This window comes from Phaeoacremonium minimum (genome assembly GCF_000392275.1).
Source record: "Phaeoacremonium minimum UCRPA7 unplaced genomic scaffold PA7_03_scaffold_538, whole genome shotgun sequence".
NCBI classification, from domain to species: domain Eukaryota; kingdom Fungi; phylum Ascomycota; class Sordariomycetes; order Togniniales; family Togniniaceae; genus Phaeoacremonium; species Phaeoacremonium minimum.
In genome coordinates, this window is record NW_006921440.1 from 150,894 (window position 1) to 165,226 (window position 14,333).

The following is a 14,333-nucleotide window of genomic DNA, read 5'->3' on the forward strand; positions in this document are numbered from 1 at the left end:
AAGTCTCGTCAAATTTGTCTTATCGTCTTTTCAACATCAAACTTAAGAAATGGCGCGAGTAGTCACTCTGTCGGACTATCGTGAGGGCGATGACGTTCCCAATCACTGGATCCAGCGAAGCTGCCCTAATTATCGCCCATGTTGGCCCTTCAGCTGGGAGTCCTACCGTCTGGATTTTGAGCAGCATGACAAAGTTCTCATCTTGCGTCGGCTCAGCATGTGGGCAACCCTTACTGCCCGCGTTATTTTCAACATCTTGTCCGTTCGCCGGGCGCTACTCTCTCTGTTCATCGGGGACTTCATTTTAAGGCTTATTATCACTTTGATCGACTTTTTCTTCATCGCGCAGTGTCTAGCCAAGATAGGAGATGCAGTAGGCCGGAGGCAGGTTCTTGGGACAATGGTGGTAAGTTGATTTTGGTCGGTGAAGACACTCGAGACTAACTCTTGTTCATAGGGCCGCTGGCATTTTGATATTTTCTTGGGGCTTTGCGCTGTTTTTCACGTTGGGGCCTTGGTGGGCTACTTGTTTGGTCTTAGCACACTATCGATAGGGAGCTCTTGGGTAGTGTCGTGGGTTGTGATCTTTGGGGTTGCATGGATAGCAACATGGGAACCCGAAGACTCAGAGATCTTCATTTAACAGGCATCTTAGAGGCGAACACTTAGCAATGAAAGGCGAGGACAGAATAACCAGAAATTACCGTGTCGATAGCCCTAATACTCTAGCCTTGGGGGAAATGCGGGATGTTGCAGTATTGTACACATAAACATCACGCGTGTAATAAAAGAGATGGATAGCTGCTATCCTCAAGACGATCTCCTTACATCCCGATCAGCGCTTCATATCATTCTAAGCGCCGATAGAACAGCCTGTCTCGAAACAGACCTCTTGCTTACCGGTCCCTCGACAATCCAGCCAACAGGATTGCCCGCAAAGCTGCGGGGTGTTTCAAATCAGACGAATTAGATGGATGTAAGTATGCATAGCCCAGTGGCTTGGGAACAATTACTGTTCTCATCCGCATTTCTTATCTTTTGTGGACAACACACTCAAATAGCCATGATAGCCTCGCTACAAGTCTCGCTGCGTATATCCTTGTTGCCATCAGATTCTTGCCGATGATGGGCGAATTCCACTCAGAGAGACGCTTTGTGCTCCCGTTACAATACCAGTCTCAAGGATTTGACTTTGACCAATGGTTCCAACTATTTACTCTGTGCCTAGCTCCTCTTGTTCTGCATCTTGCTACGGGTATCCCGGAGCCCACCATCTTGTATGGTGATGGGCCTGGGTGGTGGGATCGACTCCCCCTTTTTAACCCAGTTTCCATCGTGTGGAGATACCTCGCGATAGCTGACCGACGCTGTCGCGCCAAAAGCTGGGATGAATGCGATATGGCCGCCAGTAACGCTGCGTTCTGGATTCGCAGGAAGTGGAACGGATCCGAAGCATTGCTTTCTACAAGTCGTTCTTGGATCACTAGAAAGCCCGCCTCGACTAAGGTCCATCTTCTTTCAGCTTCCGCTCTTTCCACTATTGGCTTGACCGCTCAAGGGGTCAATGCTGTCGTCTACGTTAGCAAAGGCTCTCCCGAGGCCTTGAATATGGCGTTCTACTATTTCGCCCTTCTTAGTTTAGTTCGGCTGTCTTCCGCCGCATGGTTAACAAACGATTACGCATTTTGTTACTCTGAAGCCCCCAAAGATGAAGAGGTTTCACCTCGACCTGTAGCAAACCATCTGCCTTCTCACTCTCAGTGGCTGATGATGGAACTACCCACCAACTCATCAGGAACACGGCAGGAGAACAAGGAAGGACAGCAAAGATTCGCCGAGACCAATTCTCTGAGTGGAAGGACTTTTCGAGTGTTCTGGATGCTGATCACAATTACCATGTTTTCATTCTCCACGCTGGGTATAGGACGGCACATATTCTGGTCTAACCAGAATAGGGCTGTCACTGTTACGGCGGTAATTGAAAGATTCTTTGCCTGGATGATAGCAGCTGGTTGGATGGGAACTCACGGGTTCTACGTGGTCCAGGGCCAGAATACATCGACCCTACTACCCTGCCTTCAGCATACATGGTACAAAGTGTATACGTGTAGCTTGATATTGGCGGCGGTCTTGGTTCTGGCCTTTTCTTCGGTTGAAACACATGCATGTGTCAGTGGTGGAAAGTATTTTTACACCACTTATTCTTGCGATGTTGCCCACCCTTACTAATGGCACGGCTTTGACGAAATGGTAGGTCTCATCATAGTCGCCCTTCGGCCGGAGAATACTCGTTTCCGGAGTCAATCCTCAGTGACATAAACTGAATCAACTGTTAGACCGAGGGACTGTATACGATGGGCCCAGAAATTACACATAAATTCAAATCAGATAGCCTTGCCGCACACTTGCGTTTACTTGACTTTCATGCTACGTTAAAGTTGTGAGCCTCAAGAATTGGAATCTTTTCTGTTTCCAGGCTCGACCTATTACAAAGCAATCCTTCCTAGTTCTCTAAAAAGGTATATGTTCACCTAAGAGCCGTGATATGCTTAGTACTGTGGTAACTTTGACGCTATCTTCTTTGCAAATCTCTTGATCATCTCCTCCACTTCTTCCGCATCCTCAATACAGTGCCAATGACCAACGCCGTCAAGGATGTCCAGTTCTGTCAGAGAAGGTGCTCCCCAACTGTAACCTCCTTGTTAGCGACATTATCACCATGCGGTATAAAGTCTTGGTACATACCTAGCTACCATCTTGCCCAAGTCATCTAATTGGGCTACTTTGTCGTCTTGTCCGTGGATTGCTAGTAATGGACACTTGATCATCGGGAATGAAGGTGTCATGGCGTCTGCAATGGCGTGACACAGTGACATATATTCTTCAGGAGTTTGTGATAAGATGAGCGACCTCACGAAGGCTTGTGCTACTCTGCTTGCTTTGGCGCCTGTTGCAGACCCAGGAACGTCAATGGTGTCGACAATCCCTTCCAAGCCACCTTATGACCGTTAGTTATCGACTAAGCAAAATCTATCAAGGCGAATGATGGCGTACTTTGCTTTACAACGTCAATCCTTCTAGAAAAGGCGTCGTGTGTATCAAGACTGGGACACACTGGTCCCAGGATCACCAAACCGGCGGGTGCTTCTACTGCGGCCATTTCGCAAGCCACAATGCCCCCCATTGAGTGGCCAACAATGACAGTCCGGTCTATTGAGATGCCTAGCTCTAGCAAGAGCTCTGAGGCATCTTCGGCTATGCTACGCATATCCTGCTCGACTGTGGGACCCGAGTATTTGGACTGGCCATGACCTGCCAAATGTTAGTCGCGTGGCCAATTGTCTTCAGTTTTCGGCTTAAATATTAACCATATGTATCCATGGCCAGGCACGAGAACCCGGCCGCTACCAAGCCGGGAATTATAGGAGCATAGAAGGAGCCTGAACCGCCGAGCCCATGAATGAGTAGTAAGGTCAAGCCTGCCTGGCGAGCAGGCTTCCAGCTGTAGAAGATCTCCTTTCCGTTTATCGTTTGGCGAGGCATGGCTGATGCAAGCAGGCGACTGACGATGGACAAACACCACACACGACAGACATACACACACAAGGCACGCGATGAAGTCACGGCGGCGCCTCAGGGTCTGGGACATCTGCGGTTAATTATAAACATTAGCATCCAAATGGACGAGCGCACAGCTGCAATCTAGATTGGCCGGAGAGCATACTCTCGAGCCTCCTAGCCCACAATAAACACGCAATTTCCCCCGGCCTAGCACGAGGCAAAGGCTGTGCTAACTGCCGCTAAATGGGCCCGGAACTCCTCCGCTATCACGCCTACCCCGTACCACGCTGCGTTTGCTGGTAAAAAGCGCGCTGTTATAGCATGGATATCCTCGACTTCACGAAATACGTTTATGCGCCTGTGCGCTACCATGCGCTACCGAATCGATCGCAAATGACTGATCACTCTATCGTGCATCGTGGTGACAGATCTCTCGGTTAACTTGTCACTAGTGTTTGCATGAGTTAGCACGTAAATGTTTCTGTAGAATCTCGAGGTGGTTAGCTGGCCCGGCTGCCAAAGGGCTTTCCTCGCTTTTACCAGCATGTCCCTGGATAGCCTTAGGAGACTATAAACTAGGACTAACCATAAGTGTAAGCCACAACTCGGTAGGTGCAATACTGCTAGTCCCGCCAAGTGCTGCTTCTAGGATGTTTGTCAGCTCAGTACCCTGCAGCACACCTTCGTGAGGGCCCATCAAGCAGGGAATTGAGCAGGTTATTTACTGCTAGTGGCCCCAAAGTTACCCGCTGCTGAAACACATTGATATAACCTGAAGGACTGCCATTCGAACATCCTGATTGATTGTCGCGGGGTTGGTGATCCTGCAAGCAACATCATATTGTAATACGACTACTTACGGCTTGAAGAATTGTCCGATTCATCCATGTCAAGTGACACGATGTGAGAAGCCTTTCTCTTGCAAAGCATGGCAATGCACCACTAGCACAACCGCTTCTTCTTCTCAAGGAACAACGTCGTAAATAAGCTTGAGGGCGACATTGGAAGGCGAATGCGGCCTCCCTTACATAATCACGGCTTCGGTGAAGATGAGGGTTGAGGTATTCGGCCGGCTATGGCCGATACGCCTGTAAACTGGACACCCCGTAGACTGCATGTCTTCAAAGATCAGTGAGGAGACTTTTGGTGACATCCGGCTTGAAATAATGCCAGCAGATACGCATACAAGCCATTTTGGCAGCCGTGAAATAAGGGGGAAAGCGCCTGATAGATCGAATCATTGTTCTATATTGATATTTATCTCACCATATAGCAATTAGACGATGGAGACCAATACGGGGCTCATATAATGGCTCAAGTATAGTACTCCCGTAGTGTTATAGCAGTAGATGAGCCATCTTGTACCACATCTTGGAATAATATATACCGGCGGTCGTCGTGTCAATACATACAGTAGGTGAACCCAGCACAGAGACTAGCAACCTGTCAAATCACGGCTAGACATAGTGACATCAATGTGTGACAGAGGACATTTCTGAGATGGATACTGAAAATTGATAGTGAAGGTTTAGTAGATTCTTCAGTTGAACGGACTTCATTATACACGACATCTGACGTTGCCTTGGCACCAGGTGGAGGCTAGATCCATCTAAAGTAGATCAATCATGTTTCAAATTGCATCATGGAGAGGTTTTGGGCCAGGGCAGCATGTAATAGGGGATCTCGAGAGCTTGTGACTGGATCCTGCAGAATGTACTCCAATTTACACATTATCTAAAGGCTGCGACTTGAAATTTTGCTAAATCTCTTTGCAAACTCGTCGCATAATTTATTCTAAGCACTGTCAGAACTCTGCAATATGAATGGGATCCGCCTTCAACCATCGAAATGGGTTAAATTATCACAATGGACACATGGAATTCCAAGGAAGCGGGACATCTGACAGCTTAAACAGTCAAGAGCTTCTCATAGAATCCGCCAAACCCATGATCCGGGTCATGGAGATGAATCTCTAGAATCCAGTGCCGCTTGTGTCCATCCTTGCCGGCAGTGCTCATGGGCAGGCTGTTTCCTTGAATGATATAGAGAGTGGTCTTGTCTCTGGGAATGCGCTCATGGGGGAAGGATCCCACAATGTGGCCGGCTATTTCAGCACCCCATTTATATCCAAGCTTGACCGCCTCGTTACTGGCAAAACTGTATAGCTCCTCGCCCGTCATGTCTGGATTTTTGGAGAAGTGAGCCTTGACTGTGTCCCAGACTGGCTCCAGGGAGTCGCGGAGGCGCTTCTTGACCGGATCATTGCCGAGGACATAGGTGCGTCCGAAGTCGGCTTCCCACTCCTCGAAGACGGGTCCTAGATCAACATATAATATGTCGTCTTCCTCGATGATGCGGTCCGGAGGGTTCTCAGCGAAGGGCTTCAATGTGTTTGGGCCGCTTCGGATGACTCGTTTGTGCCAATGAGTCTTGATGCCGTGACGCTCCTGACCGAGCTTGTGAATCTCATCGCTCAGCGTCTTCTCGCTGACACCCGGCCGGAGTAAGTCCCGTTCAATCTCATCGAAGAGAGCTACGGCTTTATTCTGTGCATCTAAGAGGTACGTTGCTCTAGCCTGCTCTTCTGGGCTTAAGGTGGCAGTCATCGTGGAGGATGCTTTTGGAATGCGAGCCGCCGAAGTGTCCTGAGGCTATTGAATGCTTTGAATACTGACACGATCTTTCTAGAGTTTTAGAAATTCAACTCTAGGTCTAAATGCAAGTATGAATATGAAATTGGTAGATAAAGGTGTCGGTTACGTACGCATATTGTTGATTACATATAGTGATGAATCTGTTGGAGGATTAGAACCCAGGATCCATCGGAGAGACCTGCCCTAATCGCTCACTCAACAATGTGTGTCGCCTACCACGGAGAGCAACCCCGCCTGGCCCCACGCCCTTTGGTCAGGACTACGCCGCTTAGGATCGCCGCAACAACTGCGTTTAGGGGTCTAGCTGTTGTGTTATAGCGCCATTGAACATCTCGGAAAGTCAATCATCTCAAGGATCTCCGGGAGCGCCCCAAAGCAGATAGTCTGGGATTCCACATTGATATTGGACAAGCATTGAAAGTTTCATTATTCTCCGGGCCGGACCGAATCAAGCTTCATATTTTGTTCCTATCTAGTCTGGAAAAGATTTGTGACAAAGTCATTAAATGGGTTTGTTTGGTACAATTGATGCCGCGACCGGCCTTGTTCGGGTAATTATCAACTCGATTGCGCCGAGCATCCGATACTTTGGTCACAAGCCTCAGACTGAGTAGACCTTAGCGATCAGAAATCACCGACAGTCTGATAGATGTTTACACTTAATCTAGATGAGCCATTCTTTCTGCCTAATAGCGTCAGTCTGGACCACACCGAGCACCTTAGGTTGTGTCGCGCTGCCTGCTGAGATGGACCATGGCCTCACCATTAACATGTCAGTCATCTGTGCTTCTGTGCACGTTCGTGCACAGCATCTTACAGTATTCTCTCTGATGTGAACGCTTCCGGTGCGAATGCCTGCGACGTCTCAGGGCGAAAAAAGCTAGCTCTTTCGTGAATTGGATCATATCCTTGTCACTCTGATAATGAGAGGGCTTGCGACCATCTTGGTCTGCGACATCTGTCTCCAACAAGTGTTGTAAGGGATGATGAAACAGCAAAGTGCCTCATCTGCTGATATCCTTCGTAGACTCCCTGGGGTCCTCGACTGGCTTTCGAGGCCACTCCCTGGCGATATCAATCTGATCTCTGGGATACCAGAACTCCAGAAACAAAAAGAGTAGATAGTCGATCATGACACAAAGGCAGAACAGCTTTCCAGCCCATATACCGCATCCATAGTAGCGCTTGAGCCGGTCAATAAGAGCAAAGCTCTGCACGCCAGATCGCCCCCTAGTTGCACTCCAACTGGCGGCATTCGCTGAGTCGTAACCGTAGAACTCGGCTTCACTGATGGCACCAGAGATGCCGTTGTACACTCGCTCGGTGCGTATGGCGACATTTGTCCACGAATACATGGACTTGACCTGGTCATGGAAGCGCTCGGTGCGCACCTTGTTTGAACGTAAGGCGGCGATTGCCCTGCCAGTGGCAGCCACGAGGTCATCTTCTTCGGGCTTTGCGAATACGGTCATGTGCGACGGCAACACCTCAGGTATACCGCCCACCTGGGTACAGACCACATACAGACCGCAACTCGCAGCCTCGACGATGACCGTGCCAAAAGCTTCAGTTAGAGAAGGATGTAGGTAGATCTGGCCACGGACCATGACATCACGAACCTCGTCGTGACGAATTGAACCTAGCATCTCAACACGATCTTGCAGAACGTTCTGTTCGATCATCTGCTCCAGATCGATTGCCTTTGGCCCCGAACCGCCAATGATGAAACGGGTGTTTGGGTGGTTCTCCAAGATACGAGGGATGGCAGCTGTCAGGAGGTCTATTCCCTTGTTATAGAACAAACGGGAGATGACAACAATGGTGATTGTGTCCTGTGGGCCTAGACGGTGGACAGGCGGGAGGAGGTCCTGGCTGAAGCCTTGGCTGGTTGGGCCCTCAGCAGAACGAGGCTTGAAATTCTCAGCAACTACGGCATTTGGGATTACCGAGACCATCAATGGATCTAGAGAGGCCCGAAGAACCGTATTCTCCTTGCTGTCATAGAGTATCAGGAGAGTTCATTCACGATTCTTGCGTGTTATGAGGGTAAGGTTGTCTACTCACCATGTGTGACTGACGCAAATACAATGATCCACGTCACTCAAAATGAATTTGAGTAGCTTGTTTGTTAAGATGCTGGCCGCATCAGCAAAGCCGAATAGTGAATGATCAGTAAAGACCGTCCGGAGGCCCATCGTTCTGGCGTGTAGGATTGCCTCATTGCAGAAACTGTTTAGCGAGGCGTGCCCGTGCACGATTTCGATCTGCTCCCGGATGACGATATCGCGGAAGATGGGGAAGAAGGAGAAGACAGTTGGGAAGGATGCCGACCGGTAGATGACGAAGAACGGAACGTGATAGACCTTGATGCCGTTTGTGAGATATCGCACGCCGGTTCTACCCTCGTAGGCGTGGGTTATGACAATGACCTTGTGGCCGCGGTCCATGAGCTTTGTGGACAGCTGGTAGATATGGCTCTCGACTCCTCCCGGCTGCGGGTAGAAGAAATCGCTGACCATAGCGATGTTATACGTGCGCCGCATCTTGACCGTTTCTCCAGTCCCGAATCCATGTAATGGACTTATTTCAAAGAGGATTGAGACTGAACAAAGCGCTCTGATGACGTCTGGACCAGAGTGAGCGGTGCTGCTGCTATCAGGAGATGGAAGCTGTCGCGACGCGCTAACGTCGCCCCCTGGTTCTGCAATCTGGTCCAGAACGCCTCTCCGATAACGATAAGTGAGGCGGTCAACACCGGCAGATCGGCTCTCCGCCAAAAATTTCCAGTCAACTCTCCCCTCCACTTTGGTCAATTGATTCAATTGCGTGGAACAGCTACAGCCTCGCAATGCTGGCAGAGGCAACAGAATGTACGCACGATATATACCACCTCCAAAGGCGGACTATCGGAACGATGCTGAGCCGCCTCTGGTGCCAGCTAAGGTGACAGACTCGCTATCAAACTCAACCGCGACACAGTCGACCACGCCATACGCCAGATATGTCCCACCGCCAAAGCCGAAACACACCGAAGCTCCCACTCCTGCCTTAACTGCAAAGAGAATCGTTTTCGACTATGAAGAACAAGCGGACGAGTCCTCTTCCAAAAAGAGAAAACTTGAGCCCTCCGATCAGAATGCGATCGAGCCGGGCAAGAAGAAGTCAAAAAAGTCAAAGGAATCGAGACGGGGCGCAGAAAGCGAGATTTTGGAGAAGGATCTATTTTCCCAGAATCTCACGGACAATGATGTAGTTGGTGTAGTGGAAAATTCGCAACAGGAGTCGAGCACCATTGTCATGGCCGAGCGTGACTATGAAAAGAAGAGCAAGAAGTCGAAGAAGCTTTCTATGAGCAGCCCGGAGCCAGCCAACTTGGGCACAAAACCAAAGACAAGCAAGAAGGAAAAGAAAGCAACGGAGAAGAAAGCTTCGAACAAGCTCTCTCCAGAACCAGAGACACCCCCGACGGAGCCCGTTTCGAATCCAAGCGACGATGATCAAGAGCCTCCCAAGGCGAAGACCAAGACGAAGAAGAAGCGTTCGAGTGATGCGACCGTTGAGATCCCAGGTATATTGAATAACGAGAGTGTAGACGACACTACCGAGCGTCATAAGTCAGTTTTGAAGAAAAAAGAGAAGTCGTTGAAGAGGTTAAAGCGGGAGGCCAGAGAGGACAATGATACCAAAGAGAGCAAGGAGCAGGCTGTTGCTAATGCTGATGGAGTCGCGGAAGAGCCGCCAGAAATCCACGGTCTAGAGCCATTGCCGCAACCAGAGCCAGTAGCTCAAGGTAATATCAAGGCGGCTTACGAGACACTACCAGCATGGCTGGCAGCTCCAATTCGCGTGACGCCGACAAAGACAACTACCTTTACCAAGTTGGGCATTGATGCAGAGGTCGAGAAAGCACTGGCGGCGAAAGGATACAAGGAGGCATTTGCTGTTCAGACTGCAGCAATTCCCATGCTTATGCCATCAGCCGATCGGCAAGGTGACCTGGTCGTCTCGGCGGCAACGGGATCTGGGAAAACTCTGGCCTACGTTCTGCCCATGGTGCGGGATATCAGTCAAGGTGTTGTCACGAAACTAAGAGGCTTGATTGTTGTTCCTACTCGTGAGCTAGTGCGACAGGCTCAAGAGGTCTGTGAAATTTGCTCAGCTGCTCTTTCGGGGCCTGGTCGAAAAAGAGTGAGAATTGGCATCTCAATGGGCAACCAGGCATTCAAGACCGAGCAAATTGCTTTGATGGGCGAAGAGCAACACTACGATCCCGAGGGCTATCAATCATACCTTCGGAAGCGACACGATCCCGATGCATTCGAATACTTTGGCTCAGACCCCCACTTAAACATGTTTCAGGAAACCATGAAGCCATTACCAGATCATGTGGTAGACTATGTCTCCAAAGTTGACATTCTCATCTGCACGCCGGGACGTCTAGTTGAGCATATAAATCTTACTCCTGGTTTCAATCTAGACTACGTTCGGTGGCTCGTTGTCGACGAAGCTGATAAGCTACTCGCTCAGAGCTTTCAGCAGTGGCTTGGTGTTGTGATGGAGAAGCTGAGTGTAGAAAAACCTGGTGCTCGAGACTTCCTGGATTCGAATAAAAGCGGTGTGCGGAAGATCATTCTCAGTGCAACAATGACTCGAGATCTCAGTCTTCTAAACGGCTTAAAGCTACGACGACCGCGTCTCATTGTTCTCGAAGGCACAAGGTCCGATGAAGATGACGATAATGAGGATAAGACTGTACATGTTCTCCCTGAGCTGCTCCGAGAAACTGGTATCAAGGTGCGAGATCCAGATCAAAAGCCATTGCTGCTGGTGGATCTCTTGCAAAGCGACCAATTGAAGCCGATTAGTGCAGCCCTTGATAAGATTCATGACGATGCGGAGGAAGACCTTGATAACTCAGATGATACCTCGTCGTCGGGCTCAGACTCAGAAGACACTTCAGATCCAGATTCAGATTCGGACGATGAGTCGAACGAGAACTCAGATGATGATTCGCTCAGTGCCGGATATCCCACCAAATCTCGAAAGACGTTCCAAAGTACAGTCTTGGTCTTCACCAAGTCGAATGAGACCGCGCTTAGGCTTTCTCGCCTGCTATCCATCCTTGCGCCAAGTCTCGCACCCCTCGTTGGGACATTGACTTCGACAACTCGCACATCACAACGACGAAAGACACTCCAAGCCTTTGCTTCGCGCAAATTTCGGATATTGATTGCTTCTGATCTGGTTGCCCGAGGTATAGATCTGACGAATCTTGATCATGTGGTAAATTACGATATGCCTACTAGTGTTGCATCTTACGTGCACCGTGTTGGTCGTACTGCACGTGCGGGTCGGAGTGGACATGCCTGGACTTTCTTTACGAAGACGGAGGCTGGTTGGTTCTGGCCAGAGATTGCAGGTCAGGGGAAGAATCCGTCGAAACTAGGTGGCATCAAGAGGACGCAGAAGGTAGAGAACATCAGATTTGGAGGCGATGAGGGAGGCAGGTTTAGTGAGAAGAGGGTTGAGATATATGAAGCAGCACTAGAGAAACTAGGTCAAGAGGCCGGCGAGCTGAGGAGGCGACGATAAAAGCCTGTAACTCCTCCAGTCGCCTGGCTATAATGTGAGATCAATCAAGATGCAGTGATCTGATCCGCGTGTAGCCCCCAGCACAGACAGTTCAAGTTTTCTGTTCGATCATATAAGGTCAAGAGGTGTTCATCAACGTGGAGTTTTTATGTAACTGGCAGGATAGCATCTAGGAGTTTCCTACAAATTTCCGTATGGCTGCCTTCAGAGCGGACAAGATATACCATGATTGTGCACCAAAAAGCAAAGGCAGTGCTTTCACAGTCTCCAAGCGTACCTTAGCTTCCCATCAGCCCCAACCATGGCCTCTATCCTAACCCAAAGCACGGCAGCAGTAGCTGCGAAAAGGAGTACACTGACTAGAAGAGACATGTTCTCATACGCCTGAGGTCCCACAACCGCCGTGTTGCTACGGATGAGAACACCACCCACCGGCGTGCCGATGAGGGTAGCGAAGCCGCGGACCATGTACAGCACACCATTGACGGACGCAAAATTCTGGACGCCAAAAATTTCAATGAGACTGGTTGGGAACAGCGAGACATAGGCGCTCGCGAAGAGGCCATACATGACCGTGAAAGCGATGAACAGGCTGCGGGAGCTATCGGTCGGACCATAGGCGGTAGATGGTAGCCAGAAGCCTATTGTAAATACAGCGCTCAGGAGTGTGGTAAGGAACAACGTGTTGAGACGGCCCATCCTATCAGCGAAGAAACCAATGACGATCTTTCCGATGGCATTGCATGCATTGCTCAAGGCGATGAAGTTGGCACCGGCCGTGGCACTATAACCCAGGGTGCCAGCATAAGAAGCGAAGAAGAAGACAGGCGTGTAATAAGCCGCGGCTTGGAATATCGCCCCTAAACCCTGAGCGGCAAATTTCCGTGACTTTGCCACGCGCCAGTCTACTAGAGGTACTTTGAGGATGCCATCCATACGGCCTGACCGAGTAGCGTTCTCGATGTTGATCCTGTTTTGGGCCTGGGCCTCCCAAGTCATCGTAGCACTTGAGGCGGCGACAAGCACGAACGAGAAGACGCCTGATATTCGTAGAGAGTTACGATATCCTACAACATCGATTAATGCCTTCAAGACAGGAGCCCAGATGACACCACCAACACCGGTCCCGGCAAGTACGATGCCCATAGCGAGCCCTCGACGAGCAGTGAACCATGTTGGAGTTACCGTGACGGCGACCATGTACGACATACAGGTTCCCACGCCGAGAAGCAGACCTTGAGTTAGCTCGAAGTGCCACAGGCGTGTGCCAAAGCTGGCTAGAATCAGCGAAAGGCTAAATATGACACCACCGGAGAAAGAAACCCAGCGAGGAGAGAAACGCTTGGCCCAAGCAACGGAGAACGGGGCGCCGATCGTCATGAGCGAAATAGAGAGTGTGCCAATGAGATCGATCTGAGCAGGAGTGGCGTCTGTGAATGGGTTGTCTGGCAATTTGGCCATACTATCATATAATGCCTGGAATATACCGAATGCAAAGTTGAGACCACAGCAGGTGAAGACGATAGTGAAAGACGACGCGACTACCACTACTGATCTCCTGTAAGTGAGAAAAAGCAGCACCGAGTAGTCAGCATTATTTGCCACAATTAGAAGTACGAGAGACGGTATGTCTAACGCATATCGTCGTAATCAATGCTTCGCTTCAATAGAAAGCCTCCAATCTGACCACTTACCATTTCGAGATTGCAGGTTCTTGAGATTGCTGAGTTGCAATAGGGGTGAGCTCAATATCGGGTTGAGATCTTCTACTCGCAATTGACGACAGTTCAACCTGCCCATCAACGCTAGAACGGATAGAGGGCGTTGCTAAAGTTGCCATGGCGATGCTTCAAAGCAGTGGTTTATATCGATTACACAATTCTTGCTCGTCCGTGTTGTTATGGAAGGAGTCGAAAGCTACAGGCAGGCCATCAATGAGCTTGTCTCGCATTAAATCGATCTTATACAGTGGCTCTTCAAACAATTACCCATTCGATTGGTTCCATGTACGCGAGTGAAATGTAAATGACGCCGTTGCTGTTGCTGACGTTGCGATTTTATATTTCCGAGAATTGCCTCATAAGAGTCATCCGCGCCTTTCGGCTTTGGAAATGGGGAATTAGGCCTCCGAGCCCGGCGATTGATCTCACTAACACTGAGTGAGGCAGGTACTGCCGTGACAATACTTGCGGGGCAACAGCGGGATTCCGTGGGGTCTTTCGGCTACGCTAGCTGCGTTCCCGTTCTCCTCCGAGTCCAACTCCGCCAGCAAAAAAGTGTTACTCTTTGTTCAAGTCCATGGGTGATATATTCTTCGTTGTCGGTCCGGGGACGGTTAAAAGCAAAGGCATATAAGTTTGTCGGTATGACAGGTTGTTCAAAGTGTTTAGGAACATCTAGTAGCGCAGAGGGCCAGTCAAGGAAGGTTCGATACAAATCATCACTGACGAGGAGAGTGGCTTCTATAATCCCGTCGAGCAGACCTATCAAGCCGTTCTTACTACGATGGGCATCGAGGTTCAGGAG

The 14,333-nt window shown here is 49.7% G+C and overlaps 4 protein-coding genes across 4 annotated transcripts; 1 reads left to right on the forward strand and 3 right to left on the reverse strand.

Moving 5' to 3' along the window:
- Positions 1 to 5,468: 5,468 nt before the first annotated feature.
- On the reverse strand, positions 5,469 to 6,167 carry UCRPA7_7533 (putative peptidase m24 protein; the record flags this gene model as incomplete). Its single annotated transcript, XM_007920062.1, has 1 exon — positions 5,469 to 6,167. One exon carries the CDS (start codon positions 6,165 to 6,167, stop codon positions 5,469 to 5,471), a length of 699 nt encoding a protein of 232 aa, XP_007918253.1.
- A 1,052-nt stretch (positions 6,168 to 7,219) lies between these two features.
- UCRPA7_7534 (putative glycosyltransferase family 4 protein) lies at positions 7,220 to 8,734 on the reverse strand (the record flags this gene model as incomplete). Its single annotated transcript, XM_007920063.1, has 2 exons — positions 7,220 to 8,210; positions 8,280 to 8,734. 2 exons carry the CDS (start codon positions 8,732 to 8,734, stop codon positions 7,220 to 7,222), a joined length of 1,446 nt encoding a protein of 481 aa, XP_007918254.1.
- A 349-nt stretch (positions 8,735 to 9,083) lies between these two features.
- On the forward strand, positions 9,084 to 11,807 carry UCRPA7_7535 (putative atp-dependent rna helicase dbp6 protein; the record flags this gene model as incomplete). Its single annotated transcript, XM_007920064.1, has 1 exon — positions 9,084 to 11,807. One exon carries the CDS (start codon positions 9,084 to 9,086, stop codon positions 11,805 to 11,807), a length of 2,724 nt encoding a protein of 907 aa, XP_007918255.1.
- A 258-nt stretch (positions 11,808 to 12,065) lies between these two features.
- On the reverse strand, positions 12,066 to 13,268 carry UCRPA7_7536 (putative mfs monocarboxylate protein; the record flags this gene model as incomplete). Its single annotated transcript, XM_007920065.1, has 1 exon — positions 12,066 to 13,268. The coding sequence occupies one exon, from the start codon at positions 13,266 to 13,268 to the stop codon at positions 12,066 to 12,068; it is 1,203 nt and encodes a 400-aa protein (XP_007918256.1).
- Between the last annotated feature and the right edge of the window lie 1,065 nt (positions 13,269 to 14,333).